The sequence below is a fragment of the Lathamus discolor genome, chromosome 6 (genome assembly GCF_037157495.1).
Source record: "Lathamus discolor isolate bLatDis1 chromosome 6, bLatDis1.hap1, whole genome shotgun sequence".
Classification (NCBI taxonomy): Eukaryota; Metazoa; Chordata; class Aves; order Psittaciformes; family Psittacidae; genus Lathamus; species Lathamus discolor.
The window spans coordinates 10,480,986-10,502,385 of NC_088889.1; the positions used below are offsets into that span (position 1 = coordinate 10,480,986).

Sequence of the window (21,400 nt, forward strand, 5' to 3'; positions counted from 1 at the left end):
TTTTCAGCATAGTACAAGCACAACAGAGGCAGTGAGAATGCATGGTGAAAAAGCTGAGAGGGGAAACGGAAAGACGTGACGCAGCCATCATCACCCTTATACAAACTTAAAATGGTTTAGCATATAACTTCATTTACCAGCTTTGAAAACCAGCCGGACTGAGAAAGTCTGCCTCTGAAAGCGTTTTTTTCCTGCTTTTTATTTTTAAAAATTTTAAACAAACAAAATCCACAAAACCCACGAACACAAAAATAACTAACACACTAATAAAATAACCACATCAATTTCTACCCTCAGATAAAGTACACCAGAATCATCAACATACATCCAATCAGTCAATAGTTCCAGGCACAAAGACATGAAGAACCTCTCTTTGACTGTAAATAAATGTATCTGACGCGTCTTTGTCACTGGGTCATGCACCACATTCAGGAATAAGGCCACATTTTCCTTGGTCTTCTTTCTGCTGCCAATGTCCCTGTAGAAAGCTTTCTTATTGCTTTACACATCCCTCACCAGTTTCAAATGTCAGCTGAGCTCTGGCTTTCCTATTTTTCATCCCAACACAGAGAGGCAATATCTCCATACTAATCTCGGGCAGCCCATCCCTATTTCCACCTTCTGTTCACTTGCATTTTGCTCTTGAGTTTAGACAGGAGTTGCCTGTTAAAACATGCTGGACTCCTGCTGCATTGGCTCAACATCTTTTACCTTGACAAGGACCACATTGCCCTCATTTACACGTTGTACATTAGTTTCAAGCTTCTCTTCTCTGCATCATCTCACACACCAAAGTCATTCTCTCTTCAACTCTAATACTTTGTATGCTTCAAATCCAGAGCATACAATTTTCAACACATTTACTCTTGATACTTTTGCTTACACTACATATTGAACGGCATTCTTAAACCTACCTAAAAAAAATTATCATTACAATCAAGTCTCTCCAAGTCAGGAATATAATAAATATTTCAAAAGCCAAAAAAGAGGGATGAGAAAAGACATCACAGAGGATTAAAGCATATGTTAATAGATACAGAGACCAGTAGACAGGGAGGGCGTCACTGAGGAAGAAATGTTTTCTATGCTTACATCCCAAAATAGAATCATAAAATCGAAACATAGTTAGGGTTGGAAAGGACCTTCAGATCACCTAGTTCCAAGCCCCCTCCCATGGGCAGGGACACCTCACACTAAATCATCCTAAAGTGTATATATAGGTTAAAATTAATTGAGCATAGATTTTAGAAGTGCTCATATCCACAAATTTCAGGTATGTTTTCACAATTGCATAGACCAAGGTCCTAAGCACCAAAAATTCTGAAAACCGCATTTTACTTGTAAATATTTACATAACTTCCAGAAATTGCGCTTTTTATTTAATTGTTTCTTTAGCTGGTTACAACAAAATAATCTCATGCAATCATACTACAGAGCTGCCATTCTTCAATGGGAGGAAAAAGAAAGCAGGGCACTGAGAGAGTTCCACAAAGAACAACTGGTAAGTAGGAACAGTACTCATTGTCACCAAACTTCAAAGCCCACTGCTTTATACCACCTCATCTTTCTACACAAGGAAATCCTAAGTACTCTGCTGCTTCAAGAACAATAGGTTATAAAGTATTGAAGCTTTTTGCTAACAGAACAGTATTAATTCTGTTAATACATATGCGACAAGCACTACGAAATGTCTGCAATTTGCATGCTACTTTCTTCCACAGGCAGACTGTTCTATGAAATCCTGAATTCAAGAAGTATATTCCCTTAGCTGCCATCAAGAAATCCTTAACATTTGCTGCAGGAATTAAGAAAACCAAACACAATATTTAACACTCATCATCACCTGTAACACTTGATTTGGAAACCATACAATTTAAAATATATAATCATATGAAAGGAACATCAGCCTACTCTTAAAAGTTTTCCAAAAGACAGCTGATCATCAGCCTTCAGAACACGAGAAAGAAAATAAACTTGAAGAAAACAGGACTATTTTTCCACATACCAGACAACTGAGTAGTTTTGTGGATAGCGACATATTAGCATTATAAAGAGATAACAGCGTGCTACTTTACTGGATCTGATTCAAGACTATATTTACAATTATTATCTCATTGCAATATTGAGATGCAATATAGACAGGTATTTTACAAATATTTACACTCCAAAGATAGCCACTTAGATTCTATTTACACAAACAGAAATGTAAAGGTTTCCTACACAAAGCCAGTACCAGCTTCCTGCATTTTTAAATGAAGGATAGGGCACAAGATACTTGAAATTATTTTCTCTCTGTGAATTTGAAATGAACAGAGTCTGTATTTTCTACGTTCAGTCTTAACAGTTTTTAATAAAACATTGAAATATGGGAGTAATATAAAGCAAAGACAGTGCAAAAAAATAGTGATTCAGTATTCATTCATACCCTGCTAAACACACAGATATCTAAAATGTTCCCAAAATGTTCTACTATGAACATTTTTGTTTATTTATGGCTTTTTTCCCCTTCCTTCCCCCCCCCCCTTTTTTTTTTTTAAATCTCAGAAAAATCCACAAGCAAAAAATGATGAGGGGAATGGAGAAGGAACTTTGAGAACTCAGCCTGGTTTTCCCAGCAAAAATAGTTTCAAATGCATAGATGTAAATCAAAGATATGAACACCAAAAGGGGACAGAGCTATTTATGGTAAAACCAATACTGGCACACAATCAAACAGATATAAATCAGTCAGGAATACATCTGTGCTATAAAATATAACAAACAAAAATAATTTGTAGTTGGAAGAGCAGTAAGGTCCTGCAAGATCTTCCTATAAGTAGTAACAAATCTCACAATCTGACTAGTTTCAAGAGGGTGCCTGACTTGATTTCCAAAACAGACTGACACAATCATTGGCAGATTGGATTCAATGAACTAACAGGATTCCTTCAGTTGTGCTCTTAACAGGCACTAAATCAGGATTTAAATGCTTTCCTCAGTCCTTACCCGAAAAAAACCCACCTTACAGCTTCTTTTTAAAGCAGGATAAGAGAAACAAGTGATTTTAAATTCCTTTCACCATAAGTATTAAGTAAAATACATCTCACAAGAATTTTGTAACAGATTTCAAAGCACAAACTACTTATTTTTAAAAACGTGTTTTAAAGAAGAAAAAGAATTGAAGGAACGCATACTCACCACCTTCCATCTTTCTTTGACCAAGATTCCCACACTGAGGATATCAGGCTGCTCTCCTCCTCCACTCATTGCAACCTCCTGATGCGATGGAGCCGCTATGCAAAGTCTATGTCAGTAGAAACCATCCAGATCCCAGGAATGGCTTCCATTTAACCAGTGACTGCAGAAACAGAGCAGAACATGGGATCGCAGTGATTAACAGAATAACATGAAATACAGAAATAGCTGTGTTTCTCACCTTGAACCTTAACTGTCCTATAGTGACATGTTAGAGGGTAGATTTAGATTACATATTAAGAAGAAATTCTTTCCTATGAGGGTGATGAGACACTGGAACAGGTTGTCCAAAGACACTGAAGTGTTCAAGGCCAGGTTGGAAGGGGCTTGGAGCAACCTGGTGTAGTAGAAGGTGTCCCTGCCTGTGGCAGAGGGGTTGGAACCAGTGATCTTTAAAGTTCTCTTCCAACCCAAATCATTCGACGATTATGTTGGAATTGTAGCCAAGCAACTTCCAGTACCGAAGGAAATTTAAGAATATTCTTTATTTTTTTAACCCATTCTCTCAGACCTCTAAGCCCAAAATAGCACTAATAAACATTTTCAGAGTTCTATTCTTCAGGCAGTTTCCAATTGCTGTAAATCATAACTGCATTTAAACAATTTTTTTAAATCTAATTAATAAAATACTAATTGGTTACATAATTAATAGCAATATAACAAAATTTAAAATAGATACTTAAATTGGATTTTTTTTTTTTTTATTGCACTGCATAAAGACTATTCCACAATGCGTTTCACATAACCAGGAGTACTTATGATTAAAGATGTCTAAAGTACAACTTTGCTGGTTTATACATGGGTACAAACAGCAAAATGGGAAAAAAAAAACTTGGATAATTCTATCTGCCCAATTTTTTAATTTTCTGATTTTAGGCAACCATCTCTAAATCAAATCTGATACAGTAATGTAAAAAATTGAGGGAAGGGATGCCATCCAGAGGGACCTTGACACGCTTGTGAGGTGGGCTGATGCCAACCTTATGAAGTTCAACCACGACAAGTGCAGGGTCCTACACCTGGGTCAGAGCAATCCCAGGCACAGCTACAGGTTGGGCAGAGAAGAGATTCAGAGCAGCCCAGCAGAGAAGGACTTGGGGGTGTTGGTCGATGAGAAAATGAACATGAGCCGGCAGCGTGCGTTCGCAGCTCAGAAAGCCAACTGTATCCTGGGCTGCATTAAAAGGAGTGTGACCAGCAGGCCGAAAGAGGTGATCCTGCCCCTCTACTCTGCTCTTGTGAGACCTCACCTGGAGTATTGTGTGCAGTTCTGGTGTCCTCAACATAAAAAGGACATGGAACTGCTGGAACAAGTCCAGAGGAGGGCCACGAGGATGATCAGGGGACTGGAGCACCTCCCGTATGAAGACAGGCTGAGGAAGTTGGGGCTTTTCAGCCTGGAGAAGAGAAGGCTGCGTGGAGACCTCATAGCAGCCTTCCAGTACCTGAAGGGGGCCTATAGGGATGCTGGGGAGGGACTCTTCGTCAGGGACTGTAGTGACAGGACAAGGGGTAATGGGTTAAAACTTAAACAGGGGAAATTTATATTGGATATAAGGAGGAAATTCTTTCCTGTTAGGGTGGTGAGGCACTGGAATCGGTTGCCCAGGGAGGTTGTGAGTGCTCCATCACTGGCGGTGTTCAAGGCCAGGTTGGATGAAGCCTTGTGTTGGACGGGTTAGTGAGAGGTGTCCCTGTCCATGGCAGGGGGGTTGGAACTAGATGATCTTGAGGTCCTTTCCAACCCTAACCATTCTATGATTCTATGATTCTAAATTGCCTTTTGGAGAGTAATCAATTCATAATCGCCCTCATCAGCAATTGCTACAACCAATTAAAAGCTTATTTCAATTGTCTGAATTTGTTTTAGCATTGTGCTTATTTGTTACACTGATATAATTATACAAGTGTAACACTTTGTACCAACTTTCTGATGCAATAATAATAATGCAATCTTTTCAGAAGTGTATCTACTTTAGGTTTATTTTTATCACTTCCAAAATATCACAAGATAAAAGTGAAAACTTCTTTTCTCTCTGAACCAACAAGCAAATGGTATGCAAAATTTGGTACAACCATTCTGATTTAAATTAACACTATGTCCTTCCATTTGGATAAATGCCAAATTTACTACTGGGACTAAATTATGCTTTTTAAAAAACAACCCGCTGTTTAAAAGTCCTGTTTTTTAAGACAGACATTTGTTTGACATAACTATGGGGCTTTTTTCGTATCTATTTCATTTATATTTCATATTTCATTTATGCCTTTCTTGCTTCAGTTGCACATCCTGCAATTTAAACCATCTCCAAACAAAACAGACCCCCCTAGAGAAAACTAATCTGGAGTAGCAGAAGGTCTAAATTTATACCAAATTAGAGTGAATTAAACCCCTGTAAAAGAGTATTCATTCAGAATAGGTATCCTGAATTTATTTAATTCAAACAAATGAAGGAAAACCAAATTAAGTTTGCGTATTCCAAGTAACAGCATCCACCCTGCAAGTTAATCAAGTTGAACTAAACCAATTTAAATTCTGCCAATGCTGGTAAATTGTCCTCTGCAGATTAGGTAAAAATTCTGAAGAGAACTATAGTGATTTCTGTGAACACTCAACATTACTCACCACCGACCATAATTACTAGCCCTTCCAACAGAATTAGCATAACACAGTCAGGGACTAAGTAACTCAAAGAGAAAATGCAATGGCCCTAATGAGAGGAAAAAGGTATATTTCCAAATTTACATGCTTACAGCACGCATAGTCATTTTTCCACTTGGTCAAATCTTTGGTTCCCCTTCCACTACCACCCAGTTACATCAAAGCAGGCGCTGGTCTTCATTAAGTAATTTGTTTGCACCTATATCAGGACTTCCATGTTTAGGGTTTTTTCTGACATCTGCTTAAAAAAAACAAAACTAATGGAGAAAATATTCATCTCAGTGGAGCAAAATCTAAAATTGGCAAGGATGATTTTTGCTAAAGCTTTCAAACATGAGCAAAATTCATCACCTGTGGGAAAAGCAGATGCTTTATTAAAGCAAATATACGACAGCAGTGTGTTTAGAGGTTTTTTGTTACTGCTGCTATCAGCCTTGATCTGACACCTGCTTTGACTGTTTTAATTTTAATACATTTCAAATTACAGTTCACAGTCAGAGCTCTGTCAAACATTCCTGAGAGCTACTCATTCATGGATGCTTGAGAGAATCAAGTAACAAGAGAGCATCACCCAGAATGTGCCAGTACAATACACATACTCATAGAACAATCCCATACTTCAAAAATTATCATAGAAGTACCATATTATTATAACACCTGCATGGCCAAGGTAACAAAATCTTCATTTATACACAATTCCTCAATCTATTCCAGGACACTAATTCCTTGTTAAACCTCTCATGATCCTATGTCATTACAAAGCAATATAATCTATTTTATATCATCAATCACTGTTATTCCAAGCACAAAACCTCAGGACCCATACAACTGTTGTCCATGGGATGCAGAAGTTCTTTCCTGAGCCCTTGAAGGCAAGGTGCTTAACATCTCCTGAAGCTTGATAATCTGCAAGCTTCTATTGGAGGATTCAGGAGGATTCAGTCACCAAATTTCAAGGCCAGAAAGCTTGAAATTAGCCCAAACTTCTATCTGATCAGGCCATACACAACTTCATCCCCTTCAGTGAATCAGCACATGCTAATATTTAAGAGTCCAAATGATGAAGGGCCTCCTGTCTTCACTGATAACATGTTCGTGAATGTCCCTTCCCTCCCAGTAAGCATGACTTGCTTTGCTTCAAGATTTATCTAATTTTAGATTCTTACCCCAGGACTTTCAGTTTTGAAAACCAAATTCCATTCCCAGTAATTTCACCTCATTTAAGCATATAAACTCATTTTTTTCTAACTTCCTCTAAATTCATAAATCAAGCTTTAAGCTTTCCTTCCTACCCCACCAGTCTTTTATTTGGCCCTCCTTTGAAAATCCTCTCCTTGCTCCACATTCTTCTTCTGGTATGGGCAGCAACATTAAGTTAGACATCAAGACTGAATTATACTCAATCATACCGATACCTAATATGGAGAAAAGATTAGCTTTTTATTTCTTTATGATAGCAGTATTATTTCCCTAACTTAAGTCTGAAGTTGTTTTATAATTTTGCTTAATCACAACTCTGTCAAATGTTCGTACACCTCCATGCTTACACTCAGGCACTGCTGCTAGAATATGGTTTCTTTAAAGCCTTTATCCGCACTCTGATCTAGACTATGTTTCATTGCTCTGGTCAGCTCTCTAATGACCTTAACACTGTGTAACTGAAAATCTGCTAGTTATTAACATACTGCAGCAGATAAATATCTTTATATTTCTTACCTAATAACAGAAAACACATATTCTAGTAGGTGCAATTTAGGATATGAATGCCTTTACTAAATGCATGTGGGAAAAAGGGGACATTATTGGAGAGGACTTTTTAAAGGACTTTTGGACAGACATAAATATGCTTTCATCGGAGGTGGTACTCGGGTCAAAACTGAAACTGAAACATCTCTGAATTTTGAAGGACTTAAATTCTGGTTGTTTGGCCCATTTAAATTCCACAGATGAATAAAATAATAAAGTACAAACAGTTCCATTTGTATTACTCAAAAACAGCCATATGTTGCTGTCAGCATAGCCGTTTAAGAGCCTACAATGCTGTTAAACAATTTCAGAAAGCTCCAGCATGTTCTTTATCCCACTGAAGCAGACGAACAGTTAATGACATACAGTTAAGGTGTAAACTTTCCCTTACTCATTCAACAGATGAATCCTTTAGCGATGCAGTTTTATAGGTGGCAGTACGGTTATATTCTGCACAACAAACACTTCTTTATAATTCTCCTAAGAAAGTAACAGCCATTTTAATTGCAATATGTTTCATAAAATTCTATATTCATTAACTCATCAGTTTCCTTATCAGATCAAAGGAAATACGTAAGATAACAGAATTATCACCATTAAAGGCAATTAGCCCTCTGTCAAATTTATTTCCAGGTCATGGAATAACTAGGACAACATAAAGAGTACAGGCTGTTCCATAACATGAGCCCTTGCATGAAAATTGATCACAGCATAAGAACAGGTAAAAGAAGGTTAGTGCTTATATCCAGAATTTAATATTGTACAAACATCATCCATTATTTAAACTCTTCTATCCACTTAACTGCTTTTACCTACATATCATCCCCACAAAGGATTTCTTTGATTTACCCCAAGCAAGTATACCAACTAAAAGATTATATGCTATTAGAAAACAACAGTACAAAACTTCCAGGAAAAAAGGTCCAGTTTGTAAAACCTGATTCTAGCCTAGCAAGCAAAGACAACTGACTTGTGTAATTTGTGTGCATTATGTTATTTCTTTAGAGATGGCCCTACCCAAAGCCAATCTCCCTGTACCAGCCTTTGTATATGTTTAAATCCAGAGCTAAGGCTGAGGAATAGCACAGAAAATTTTGGCTGAATGGAGGTACTGTAAGTTTCAGGACAAAGCAAGTAAAGACAAAAGATTACTTCTGTTCTACTGAAAGGAAAAATACACAACCTGTTGCCTCCCCTGTAGAATGATAGAAACCTTTTCCTATTAGGAATTCTCTATGCTTATTAGGAGCTTTATCTGCTTGCCTTCAGTTCATTTAAGACACTAATAAAACTACTAGAATCTACAAAAGTTACTTTCTATTTCTGTACTTTCAACCTCTGAGCAGGAGAACTTGCAAAGAAAAGTTTAGCAAGTCAGCATAGAGAGAAAAATCAGGGCAGGAAACATTCAAAGACCCTAATTCCACCACGTTTATGGTAAAGCCCACTTTCTTAGGTTAAGAAGCATGTTCACATTGTAAATTCTATGGCAAAAAATGTCGTGTGTCTATTTGAACACCCAAACTGTAAAGCCATCCTATGCTTACAACCTGAATATTTTCTACATACATTCACTAGAAGCTGGAGTTCTGAAAATCATCGTTCAGCATGTCAATGAGAAAACTAAATTTAAGACCTTGACCTAAATTTTCAAATACTGGTAGTGAAGAAAGTCTTTTTAAAAAATTCAACACCAATGCCATTTTAGGTTTTCCTATCTCAAGCTCTTGGGTGCCAAAATACTCATCATCACTTGGAGATTCCAGGTGTGAAAAGCTTCCAACTGTCTTGTGTGCTACTGCCAAAGAATCTGGATTTCCTTCTGGTAACTTCTGCACTTACAGCTATGTTGTTATTCCAAAAGTGGCAATATTTTCTCAGTTTGAAGACAGAGTTAAAAATATAACATTTAGTTTCAAGATAACAGTTTTATTTTTAAAACACATATTTCAGGCTACCACACAGTTTGGAAGAGATTTCAGCACCAAAATATTACAAAACCCCAAATAAGGTAAACCTTATCAAAGGAGTATATTATCTTTTACTATACCAACTGATATAGGTGGTAAAACCCTACAAGTTTTAGACACAGAAACCTTTCTTAAGTCCAAACAAGAACAAGCAATTTTAAAATTAAATTGTACTGAAGAAAACTTCATTGTGTTTCTTGATTAGAGCAACTGGGATAAAAGATACTCAGTACCTTGCCATAAAGAAAGGGAAGCACCCGGGTATGTGCATGACAGGGAGAGTTACGGCTCCAATGAGAAATACAGAACATAATTTATTACATACAGAAAAAACAGAAATTTTTGGTCAGGGAGAATTAGAAATGAATCATAAAACAAAACCTCTGTCCAAGTCATGATAGTTTCGCCATGGTATTTTTCAGCCAAGTGACCTTATTTCCTAATTTGATCTGTCACACAATTGCACAAAGCCTTATGTCAGAATAAGAGAAAGAAAGTTAGCTAGCTGTGGGGGACAGGGAAAGGCTGGACTACTGTGGTGCTTTCTACTCAAGCCACTTGAACTACAACCTCGAGTGCAGAGCCTTTAACACTAATGTGGAAACCTAACCTTGTGGAGAGTTTAACTTCATTCCAAATATCACTCTAATATTCTCATTTTCACAGCTCAGAGTGAGTTACAAATCAAAAAGAAATTTGTGAAACCTTAAGAATTACTCCAAAGTTAATTTTAAAACACTAAAAAAAAAAAAAAAAAAAAAAAGAAGCAAAAAGCTGTAGTTCTGTGTCTTAGATTTCACTCTAACTGTTGTGGTATTTACAACAAACATAAATGGAACTAAAAGCTGGGGCTTTTGCTATTATAAGAATTTGTTTTACCTGTCATAAAAGTCTTCTTCAAAAGAAACACACAAATGGAAAGTCATTTCTGCAGTTACCTAAATTATACAGTGTTACAACAATTCTCCTTCAAGATCCATGTAAATTTTCATTGCAGAAAAGTTAAGTGATAGTGAAGTGTGGTTTTGAACATTGACACAAAGACAGCTTGAAGTGAAACAATTAAGATATTTAAAATAGTGACACGGTAATATAATATCAAACTATTTACAGTCTGCATTTAGCAGCAAAATAAAAATCTTTATTCCCACTTAAAGTGTTAGAATAGTCAGTTATCTTCTTAGGATAAACTTAGAATATTAATAGCCTACCACCAATGCCACCATATTTCAAGGAGTAACGCAAATTGATCCTATAAGACATTCCAAACTATTGTCTTTTCCACTACTACTATTTCTATGATTTCATAAATCAATTTTCTCAGTAAGGAAAAACATAAATGCCCAACCAAGCACATAACACACACTACAGAAGATAAGAAGGCAAACAATACACTGTTTTGAAGAGTTTTTTCCTAAGCCAACACAGCTTCCGGCAGTAGATATACAGCAATTTATAGAGGAGGAGAGCTAAAGCTAAGGACTGTGAAAGAATGATGCAAGGGCATATATACAACTCAATGCTATTAACTTCTGAATTCTTAAGCAGTCAAGTAAAGTTCAGCATAAACTCTAAATATAAATGGGAATAACGCTTAACTTCTTTTTAAATTAAAAACAAAAAAAAACCAAACAAAACATGACAGAAGAACTTTGGTGAGATGATCAGATCAATGACATGCAAATAGCAAAACGCTGTTTGCATTGCTATTGCTCAAGTGATCAACAAGGCTGCCAGCGGCAGACAAGCAGCCCAGCTGGCAGACTGCAAGACTGCACTCACTGTATTGTGCCCAGGCTGCAGCACCAAGCATGGAGCCATCTGGACCTCACTAACAAAAGCTGAGAACTCACTTGATGTGCCAATTGATAAAGCACAGCACAAATACATGGTGAAGAAGGCCTGACAGTTTGCTAAGCAGAACAGAAGAATAATATTTTTTAATTTAATCTCTCAGCAACCCTACTTTAAGAGTGTATAACTCTAAATCTGCAGTACTGGGATAAAGAGGGCACTGGCCATGCATGCAGAGGTGTTCAACCTCCTTAAATACCTGATGACAGTAGCTCTCATTTTGCCAGTGTCTGAAATGAGGCCAGTAACTGCTACACCAAGCAAGATGACTACAGAAGAGCCTAGCTGACAGGAAGATGGAATCTGAGTGAGTCCATGCAGTGCAGGAGGTCTACCAAACCCTGCCAGGCTTTGGCCTCCATGATGAGGGGAATGCATAGTTTCCTGCCGCACAACGCAGCAAATCCCTGAAAGAGGTAAGAAGGAAAGATCATCACATTATTGTCCACGCTGGAGACACCTCAGTATATTCAAGGACTGTAATTTCCAGCAGTAGATCAACAGCACTAGAGAAGTCAGGCACAAAGAGAAGACAAAAAAAACACAAAGTCCTCATGCTGACAGTCATGCCAAGACCAGCTCTGCACTGATGTCAACATTCCTAGCACCAGTGGGTAGGAGACAGCCATGTTAAGTGGGCCCTTATGAACTGCCAAATGACATTAGAGGTAGGAAATGGCTTGGTGCTTGGCTATGCTGAAAGAAGGTGGCAATACAGCAGCAAATAAATATACAAGATAAGGCCAGTAGAACAGCACAAGCCATTACTTCAGTTTGAGCTGGCTCCAGAGGGGATCTCCACAGTGCCATGGAGACTCTCTTGTTCCCAGGTTATTCCACAAGGATCACGTGGGCTCAGGCAATATCAAACCTAGAAGCACAATCCACAAAAGCAAAGAAGATGTGTAGCTCATCTAGGACTGACCAGTCTGCCCTTAAAACATACCCGTACTGTGAACTTCCAAGGTACAGGGTTTTGAACCAACAACGCGACTTGCCCAGAGCATTGCAGCCTTAGTTGAAGGCAGCTTCAAGCAACAGCAACTGAAACTTGATCTCCTAACCGGAGGTCCTTCAAGGTTTGAAATGGGAGACATATTAAAAAACTGAAATGGAACTTCAGCAAAGGCATCTGAAGCTGGGACAAATCCAAAAATACCAACTTAATTTGAAGCAGAAAAAAATTAGGTTAGACAGTAGAAAACTAGATATCATGGACAGCTAATCTCAAGAGCAGACAGGCTGCAGTAGACCAAAGGTCCACCTAGCCCAACCTCCTGTCTCTGACTATTGCCAGCAGCAGATGTCTAGGGAAGAATACAAGGACACAGAAGGCACATATTCACACTTCCCCAGAGTATTTTCTGAGCTATAAGCTCAGGAGTGCTGCATCCCAACTAGAAGGAAGTGCAGCAGGAGGGCCAGGAGACCTCCTTGGATGGATAAGGAGCTGCTGAGGAAAATTCAAAGGAAAAAAGAGGCTTATAAAAAATGGAAGCAAGGACAGGCGGCCTGGGTAGAGTACAGGGATGTGGTCCGGGAAGCTAGGGACCAGGTTAGGAAGGCTAAGGCCCAGTTAGAATTAAACCTAGCCAGGGATGTTAAGGATAATAGGAAGGGATTCTACAGGTACGTAGCAAACAAAAAACAGACTAGGGACAAAATAGGCCCCCTGAGGAAGCTCTCGGGAGAACTGGCTACACAGGATTTGGAGAAGGCTGAGGTTCTGAATGACTTCTTCGCCTCGGTCTTCACTGGCAAAGGCTCTGACTGCACCACCCAGGTCTTAGAAGGTAGATGCAGGGACTGTGAGAATGAAGACCTTGGGCCCACTGTAGGAGAGGATCTGGTTCGAGACCATCTTAAAAATCTGAATGCACACAAGTCCGTGGGACCTGATGGAATCCATCCGCAGGTCCTGAAGGAGCTGGCGAATGAAGTTGCTAAGCCACTGGCCATCGTATTTGAAAAATCATGGCAGTCAGGTGAAGTTCCCGACGACTGGAAAAAGGGAAATATAACCCCCATTTTCAAGAAGGGGAAAATGGAAGACCTGGGGAACTACAGACCAGTCAGTCTCACCTCTGTGCCTGGTAAAATCTTGGAGCACATTCTCCTGGAAGGCATGCTAAGGCACATGAAAAACAACAAGGTGCTTGGGGACAGCCAGCATGGCTTCACTAAGGGGAAATCCTGCCTGGCCAATTTGGTGGCTTTCTATATGGGGCTACAGAATTGATGAATAAGGGTAAAGCAGTTGATGTCATCTACCTGGACTTGTGCAAAGCGTTTGACACTGTCCCACACGACATCCTTCTCTCTAAATTGGAGAGATATCAATTTGATGAATGGACCACTTGCTGGATAAAGAACTGGCTGGATGGCCGCACACAAAGAGTTGTGGTCAATGGCTCAATGTCCGGCTGGAGACCGCTAACGAGTGGTGTCCCTCAGGGATCGGTGTTGGGACCGGTCTTGTTTAACATCTTCGTTGCTGACATGGACAGTGGGATTGAGTGTGCCCTCAGCAAGTTTGCCGATGACACCAAGCTGTGTGGTCCGGTTGATATGCTGGAGGGAAGGGATGCCATCTAGAGGGACCTTGACACGCTTGTGAGGTGGGCTGATGCCAGCCTTATGAAGTTCAACCACGACAAGTGCAAGGTCCTACACCTGGGTCGGAGCAATCCCAGGCACAGCTACAGATTGGGCAAAGAAGAGATTCAGAGCAGCCCTGCAGAGAAGGACTTGGGGGTGCTGGTCGATGAGAAAATGAACATGAGCCGGCAGTGTGCGCTCGCAGCCCAGAAAGCCAACCGTATCCTGGGCTGCATCAAAAGGAGCGTGACCAGCAGGTCGAAAGAGGTGATCCTGCCCCTTTACTCTGCTCTTGTGAGACCTCACCTGGAGTATTGTGTGCAGTTCTGGTGTCCTCAACATAAAAAGGACATGGAACTGCTGGAACAAGTCCAGAGGAGGGCCACGAGGATGATCAGGGGACTGGAGCACCTCCCATATGAGGACAGGCTGAGGAAGTTGGGGCTGTTCAGCCTGGAGAGGAGAAGGCTGCGTGGGGACCTAATAGCAGCCTTCCAGTATCTGAAGGGGGCCTACAGGGATGCTGGGGAGGGACTCTTCGTCAGGGACTGTAGTGACAGGACAGGGGGTAATGGGTTAAAACTTAAACAGGGGAAGTTTAGATTGGCTATAAGGAGGAAATTCTTTCCTGTTAGGGTGGTGAGACACTGGAATCGGTTGCCCAGGGAGGTTGTGAGTGCTCCATCCCTGGCAGTGTTCAAGGCCAGGCTGGATGAAGCCTTGGGTGAGATGGTTTAGTGTGAGGTGTCCCTGTCCATGGCAGGGGGGTTGGAACTAGATGATCTTGAGGCCCTTTCCAACCCTAACTATTCTATGATTCTATGATTCTATGACATGGCAAGCATGGGATACAAAACACTTTCTGAGCCAAAGATGGTGCTTCAGATTTTTCATTTCCAAGCTCATCAGATCTTTTCTGAACCCATAAATCTTTAAGCATCCAAAACACTCTACTGCAATAAGCAGTAACATAATTCCATGCTGTCGGAAGAAGCAGATCTTTGATTCCAACTTGTCTTCTGCTAGTTACATTTGAGGTTCAATAAACCTTGCCTTGGGAATATACTGCTCCATACAGCCCTTCATTTACCTCTTCACCTTTTCAGTCTTTCGCTGAGTTTGATCACCATCTGTGTTTGGGAAGATGCTGAGGGGACAGAAATTCCGCTCCCTGTAGCACCCTAAGTTCCAGTGATCTTATGACCTGTGACTAGAATTAAATTCTTATGCATAATCATTTGTCAGACACATAAAAGCAGGCCCAACCCCAAAACTGTTGATTAACTGTTGTGAGAACGATGACAGAAAGCAAACCATTTCAACTCAAGTAAACTCTTTTTCTGACACTGCTGTGAGGTTGTTATTATTGGGGAAAAAAATGTAAACCCTTGGATGCAAGCAGCACTCAGGATCTCCAAGTACAATTTGTTCCATTATTTCAGCTTCTGTTTTCCATGTGCTGTCCTTTGCATTTTATGCAGGGTTTAATCTCCAGTCTCAGTGTTTCTATTTGTAATACTCTTCCCATCAGTGGCCATATTTCCTATTCCCCCCAGCATCAGGCTTCTCATTCAAATGCAGACTTACACACGCACATTAAAAACCAATACTAATCAACAATACTATAAGTTTGAATTCTACCTCTAATAAAGGTGCATCTGCAAACAGCAATGAAATTATGTTGATTTAATAACTTGCAGCTCTAATACAGGGCTGCTACTTTCAACGATCTTCCATATTTGCTCATCTTTTTTCACTTATGACTGAACCAGAATAGTCCCTTTTAGATTTAGTATCAGTACACAAAGCAAGTTTGTGATCCTGTCAACCAGTAAAATTAGAAACATGCTCCTCAGCTGAAGCATCAGAATCTATTGCAATAGGTATTTTTAAAAATACACAGAATAATAGCCCTTTTAAAAAGATGACTTCCCATGTACCTTTTACAAAATGATAACTTACATAAAAAAGATAAAAGGAAACATGGCTTGAAGCAGTCACAGTGCAGTGTGGGATCTGAAGCAGTTTTAACTATAGCAGAGATCAAACCATTCAGAGACCGTTAAATACATCTCAGTTTTGGTGACAATTCATGAATGTTTATTATGTTTCAATGGTTATGACCACACTTATATTCTTATAAAAACTTCAAATAGTTTCTCATAGCAGTGCTTTTGCTAAAACCCTGTGTGGTAATAGTGTAAAGTTTGAAATTATACCTACTGCTACAGATAAAATGTTGGACTATTCACAGAATATGCTATTGTAGTAAAAGACTTTCAAACATTGAAATGTACAGTGTTATCAAAACCCCTTAACATCATGGAATCATACTGATACCACAGCAAAGTACTGCAACTTGAATTACAGCAGCTCTTTCAAAAAAACCCCATTTTTAAATTACTTTTTATATTTTTTCCTACTCACGTTGCACTTGCAGCTTACACCACATGACAGCGAGAGCCTGATTCACATTTTGGCAGCAGACATGTAGGGGTTTTTTTAAATTTTTCTAAAACGAGATTCATTTCACAAGACAGACTGAGCATCTACAGAAGCACACCTATTCTACCAACAGAATCATGGAAAAATATCCTCAGCTCGTGTAAACATCAGAGCAGCCTGCCACAGGACCTCACCCATTCATTCTCTGAATAAGCCAAAGTCTGCTCTTCTCCAGTCCAATGGGGCTGTTCTGCTTGTCACTTTCCTCATGGCCCTTTGGTCTTAATCCATGACGACTGCAACCAATGCTGCCATCAGCCTTTACATATGTGGCCAGTTCTCCTTTATTCCCAACTAATAGGCCCAGTAGCACACTTCCCCAAGTAAATTCATCCACCAACAACTTGTCTTTAACACTCCAGACTAGACAATGAACTGGACTAAGGAACTTATAATACAAACCCTTTCAGAAGTTTTGGTTTACGCTAGCACAGTCCCTAGCTGGCAACACAAATTGTTCTACTGGGAGAGAGTGAATGGGTAGAACTGTTTTCAAGGTGGTAGTGCTAGTTTCAACTACCTACACGTAAAACAAAACATAGCTCATGTTAGCCTAGCTGGATATTACTACTGTCAATAATTTATTTTCCTCTTCTCCAGCCTAGTTACAAGCCTTGTTTTATGCAATGCACTCTAAGAATTTTTTTGTCCTGAAGACAGAAGTTATGGCAAAGTACTGTTACTCAATTATTTAGAACAAGCTTTACAAAAAAACCAAACCCAAACTTGTGGAATCTGTTAAATAAATGGATAGATAGACGGACAGATGGACAGACAGATAAGATTCGAAAGTACACTAAACCCATGCAGGTTTAGTCCTCTCTTCAATCATAATCATATCACAATCGAGTTTTTTTGGGGGGTTTTTTGTTCATTTAGTTGGGTTTTTTTGTTTGGGTTTGCTGTTTTTTTAAGTGCCTCACCTCTTTCTCACACATCCAATTATTTTTCTCAATAGGTCTAAACATTCCTCAGTCCATAGGGAGTTTTATGCACAACACAACTGAGTTAATAGGACTTCACATCTGTCCCGGTTTAAGCCCAGCCGGTAATTCAGAACCACACAGCCACTCGCTCACTCTCCCCCACTTCTTTCTCCCCCTGCTCCCAGAGGGATGGGGAGGAGAATAGAAAGAATGTCACTCCCATGGGCTGAGATAAAAACAGTCCAGTATCTAAGGTATAATGCAAAACTACTACTGCTACCACAAATAATAATAATGATAAGGGAAATAACAAGGGGAGAGAATATAAAACTAAAAGATGAAAGGAAAAAAAACCCAGTAAACACAAGTGATGCACAATACAACTGCTCATCACCCACCAACCGATACCCAGTCTGACCTGAGCAGCAATCTGGGACTTCTGGGTAACTCCCCTCTGTTTATATACTTGGCATGACATCCTGTGATATGGAATACCCCTTTGGCTAGTTTGGGGCAGGTGTCCTCTCTCTGCTGCTTCCCAGCTTCCCGTGCAGCTCCTCACTGGCAGAGCATGAGGCTGAAAAGTCCTTGATCAGGGTAAGCACTACTTAGCAACAACCAAAAACATCGGTGTTAGCACTGCTCTCAGACTAAAGTCAAAAACACAGCACTGCAGCAGCTACTAAGGAGAAAAATGACTGCTACTGCTGAACCCAGGAAAACAGCATGGTGTGATTCAACAATGGTGATAACGGATGGATGAACCTTTAGAGCTGTAAGGATCATGGAAGACTTCCACATGTTGGTCAGGTGGAAACCGCACACCTGTCTTCTCCATGAATTCACACATTACTTCTAATTTTTCTGTTACTTCATCCTACAGGTGCCAAACTAGTCTTGCCAAGCGCATCCATGCCAACTCTAAAAACACAACTCCATTATCTCTACTGTTACAATGTTACCATGTCAATTTGTTACTCAACTTTAACATAATAAAAACCATACTATAGTTATTGATCAGCAATTGATTGCTGATTGATCAGCAATATTGCTTACACAAGGGGTGGGTTTTCTTCCCTTTATCTGGCTCCAGAAAAGACTCAGAAATGCCTCTCATCATTACTCAAATAATTCTATAGCTTGGATGCAGAGAACCGACACATGAATACACTTCTCCTAACCTCAAGGCTATCTGTCTCTTAATAAAAGCGGTGCAGGCCCCAGGGTCAGATCTTTAACAATGAAATTCATGCACATGAACTCACTGAAGGTCAGGTAGCCAACACTACAGTTTGAATACAAAGAAAACTTTCATTTAAAAACTGGTTGTTACCTCTCGCAGCAGCAAAACACTATTGTGATTTGTATATAGCTGACAGGACAAAAATTTTAGACTGCCTAAGGTCTGAGTATCAAGAGAAATAAGGGTATAAACAGCCACAACTGTGATTTTCATAACTACTTTAGGTTACTCCAGGGAATTTTCAATACTGTGTTTATGTCTCATGAACAGCCACAAACAATTCCTGTAAAATAACAGGGAAGACAAAGGACTGTCCTTCCACAGATAAGTTAGAATGTAAAACTGACGAAAAAGGTGACGAGAATTCCTATAAATCTGTTGCTGCTTGACACAGTATTCAAACCTCTTAATATTCTTTTCACTCTTGTAAATGGTTGGATATTGCTCAACATAATTCATAAGGAATCTCTGAATTTAGCTCAACTCTAATCTTTGCTACCTTTCCCACAGGAAACACATTAGACAGGCAAATCCTGATCACATGCAATACCATGCAGGCTTTTTTGTTCAGTTCTTGCCACTGGATTAAGGCTTTTTGTTCTTCTAATTACATTCAGCATGTACACACCTATTTTTGGTCTGGCACTACCTGCATACTAGAAAGGATGATACAAAGATTTCTGTATCATTTGCTAGAGAAGTGATCACACACTTTTGCTGACACAGAATTTCCTTACGGACAGGACTAGGCTTTTACCACATCATTAAATATTTAAATCCCTACAAGGCCCTACAGTGCAGGGAAAAAAAACAACATCTGAAGTATGGTTTCTAATCCATTTGTTGGTTATTATCAGTTGTCAAGTCTGACAAAAGGACAAGCTGTCCCTGCAAAGCTCGTTGAGCTGAGGTAGCTGGTGATGGGAACAACAGAAGAGATTCAAGTCTCAAGTAAAACTTCTGAAAATGCACCTAAGTGTTGAATCTAAGTGTTCATCTAAGGCTGAAGTACTGAAGCACAGAGTGATTTTAATCTGCTTCGGTCCAGTAGCTTCACTTCAGTCCAGGAGTTAGTAATGAGTTCAATAACTACTACAATTGTTCAGGAACAATTTTAAAGCTGAGAAATCAAAAAAAGGTTATGTTTGAGTTTTAAAGAAAAAAATAGCACCCATGGATAGAACAATAGCCCTTCTCTCAAAAAAGGAAACCAGTTTAACCAACTAACTAGATTACTTTTCTGCACATGTGAAATTAAATTGCCATGCATATGGCATAAGACATATAAGAAATGAAGCAAATTTACCACAATATACCATGGATTTTAAAAGAAAACAATTCATAGATACAGTGCACAGAACAGCAGTCATCTCAAGAAATTCAGGCTCTTGCCTGAGAGCCATGGAGTCCTCACAGCAGAAAGGCATCCAAGCCTCTCACCAGGAAAAGCCTGAGGAAATGGAATTACATGGGAACAGGGGAGAAGAAGGAAAATGACAGATGTTCAAAACACCTTCTAGCCACTGTGCTTCTCTCACAGTTCTTGTTACTATTCTTGCTACTATTTCCTCGCAATTGTTAATGAGGCCACCAAAGCTTAGGAGCTTCTGCTGTGAATCAAGACTCCGAGGTGTATCTGCACCAAAGCTAAAGTAATGCAGGGAATCAGAAAGGTACTATTCTTTACAATACTGCTACACTAACATGTCTTGTAAAAAATAATACATAACATACTTTTGTATATAACATATATATCCACAGATCACATATATGTGATTTTACATTATATATACATACATATGTTTACATTATTTACACATGTGTATGTGACATACACACTATTACATATTTTATAGAATATAGAAAGTCGTAATTGTACCTATAAGGATTCGTGGTTTTCACCTTAACTACTTACATAAAATGGCAGCAAATTTGGCAATGCAGATGATAGATGGCAATAGAGATGCAAATGAATATGCCCTAATACTTACTAAATGGGGTAACACATTTGTAAATCACTAAAATAAGGAGGGTTATGCTTAATAACAACTTAAAACGTGCTATCACAAATCATCTTTAAAGTACACAAGAAGAAAAAAAGTCATGTGGGGAAGACTGAACACAGAAACTAGTGGGACATAGAAGAAAAAAAAAAAGAAACTAATGTCTGTAATAAACTGGAAGTTGTTTATAGGTATTAGTGTTATTTTCCAGGTTCATCTTTGGAAGCCGTTTTAAAGGGTTCTCTGGAGGCCACACATGAGATGACAGAACAGGTGTTTTGTGAAAATTGTTCAGCTACAGGCAGATTAACGATTTTGCCCTTTGTACAGTGCCTGAAAGTCTACTGTGCTGCACAGTGATTGCTCAAGTTTCACTTTCTAGTGAAACTTCATAGAAGTGCATTTGAAAAGTTTGTGCCTCTTGCTTGGAGATAGTACAGATACATTTGGTGTCATCTGAATGACAATGAATCTGATTCTGATGAGGAGTTTAGCATGACTGGGGCTGTTAAAAAGCCAAGAGCTGTGGTTCTGGGAAAACTTCTTTCACAGCAGTTTTCTTCCAGTACAGCTAGCAATTGCATAACAACTTTCTGCGCAAGTCCCAGCATATAATGGTATGTGAAAACAAGATGCTACAGTCAGTGGTAACCTAAAGA

The 21,400-nt window shown here is 39.2% G+C and overlaps 1 protein-coding gene across 1 annotated transcript in view; it reads right to left on the minus strand.

Annotated features, from left to right (window-relative positions):
- TTBK2 (tau tubulin kinase 2) overlaps window positions 1-21,400 on the minus strand; it is a 104,174-nt gene that overhangs the window by 70,892 nt on the left and 11,882 nt on the right. The window contains exon 2 of the mRNA XM_065682721.1: window positions 3,178-3,337. Coding sequence (XP_065538793.1) covers window positions 3,178-3,246 — 69 coding nt within the window. The 5' untranslated portion in view covers window positions 3,247-3,337. The remainder of the gene's footprint in view (window positions 1-3,177; window positions 3,338-21,400) is intronic.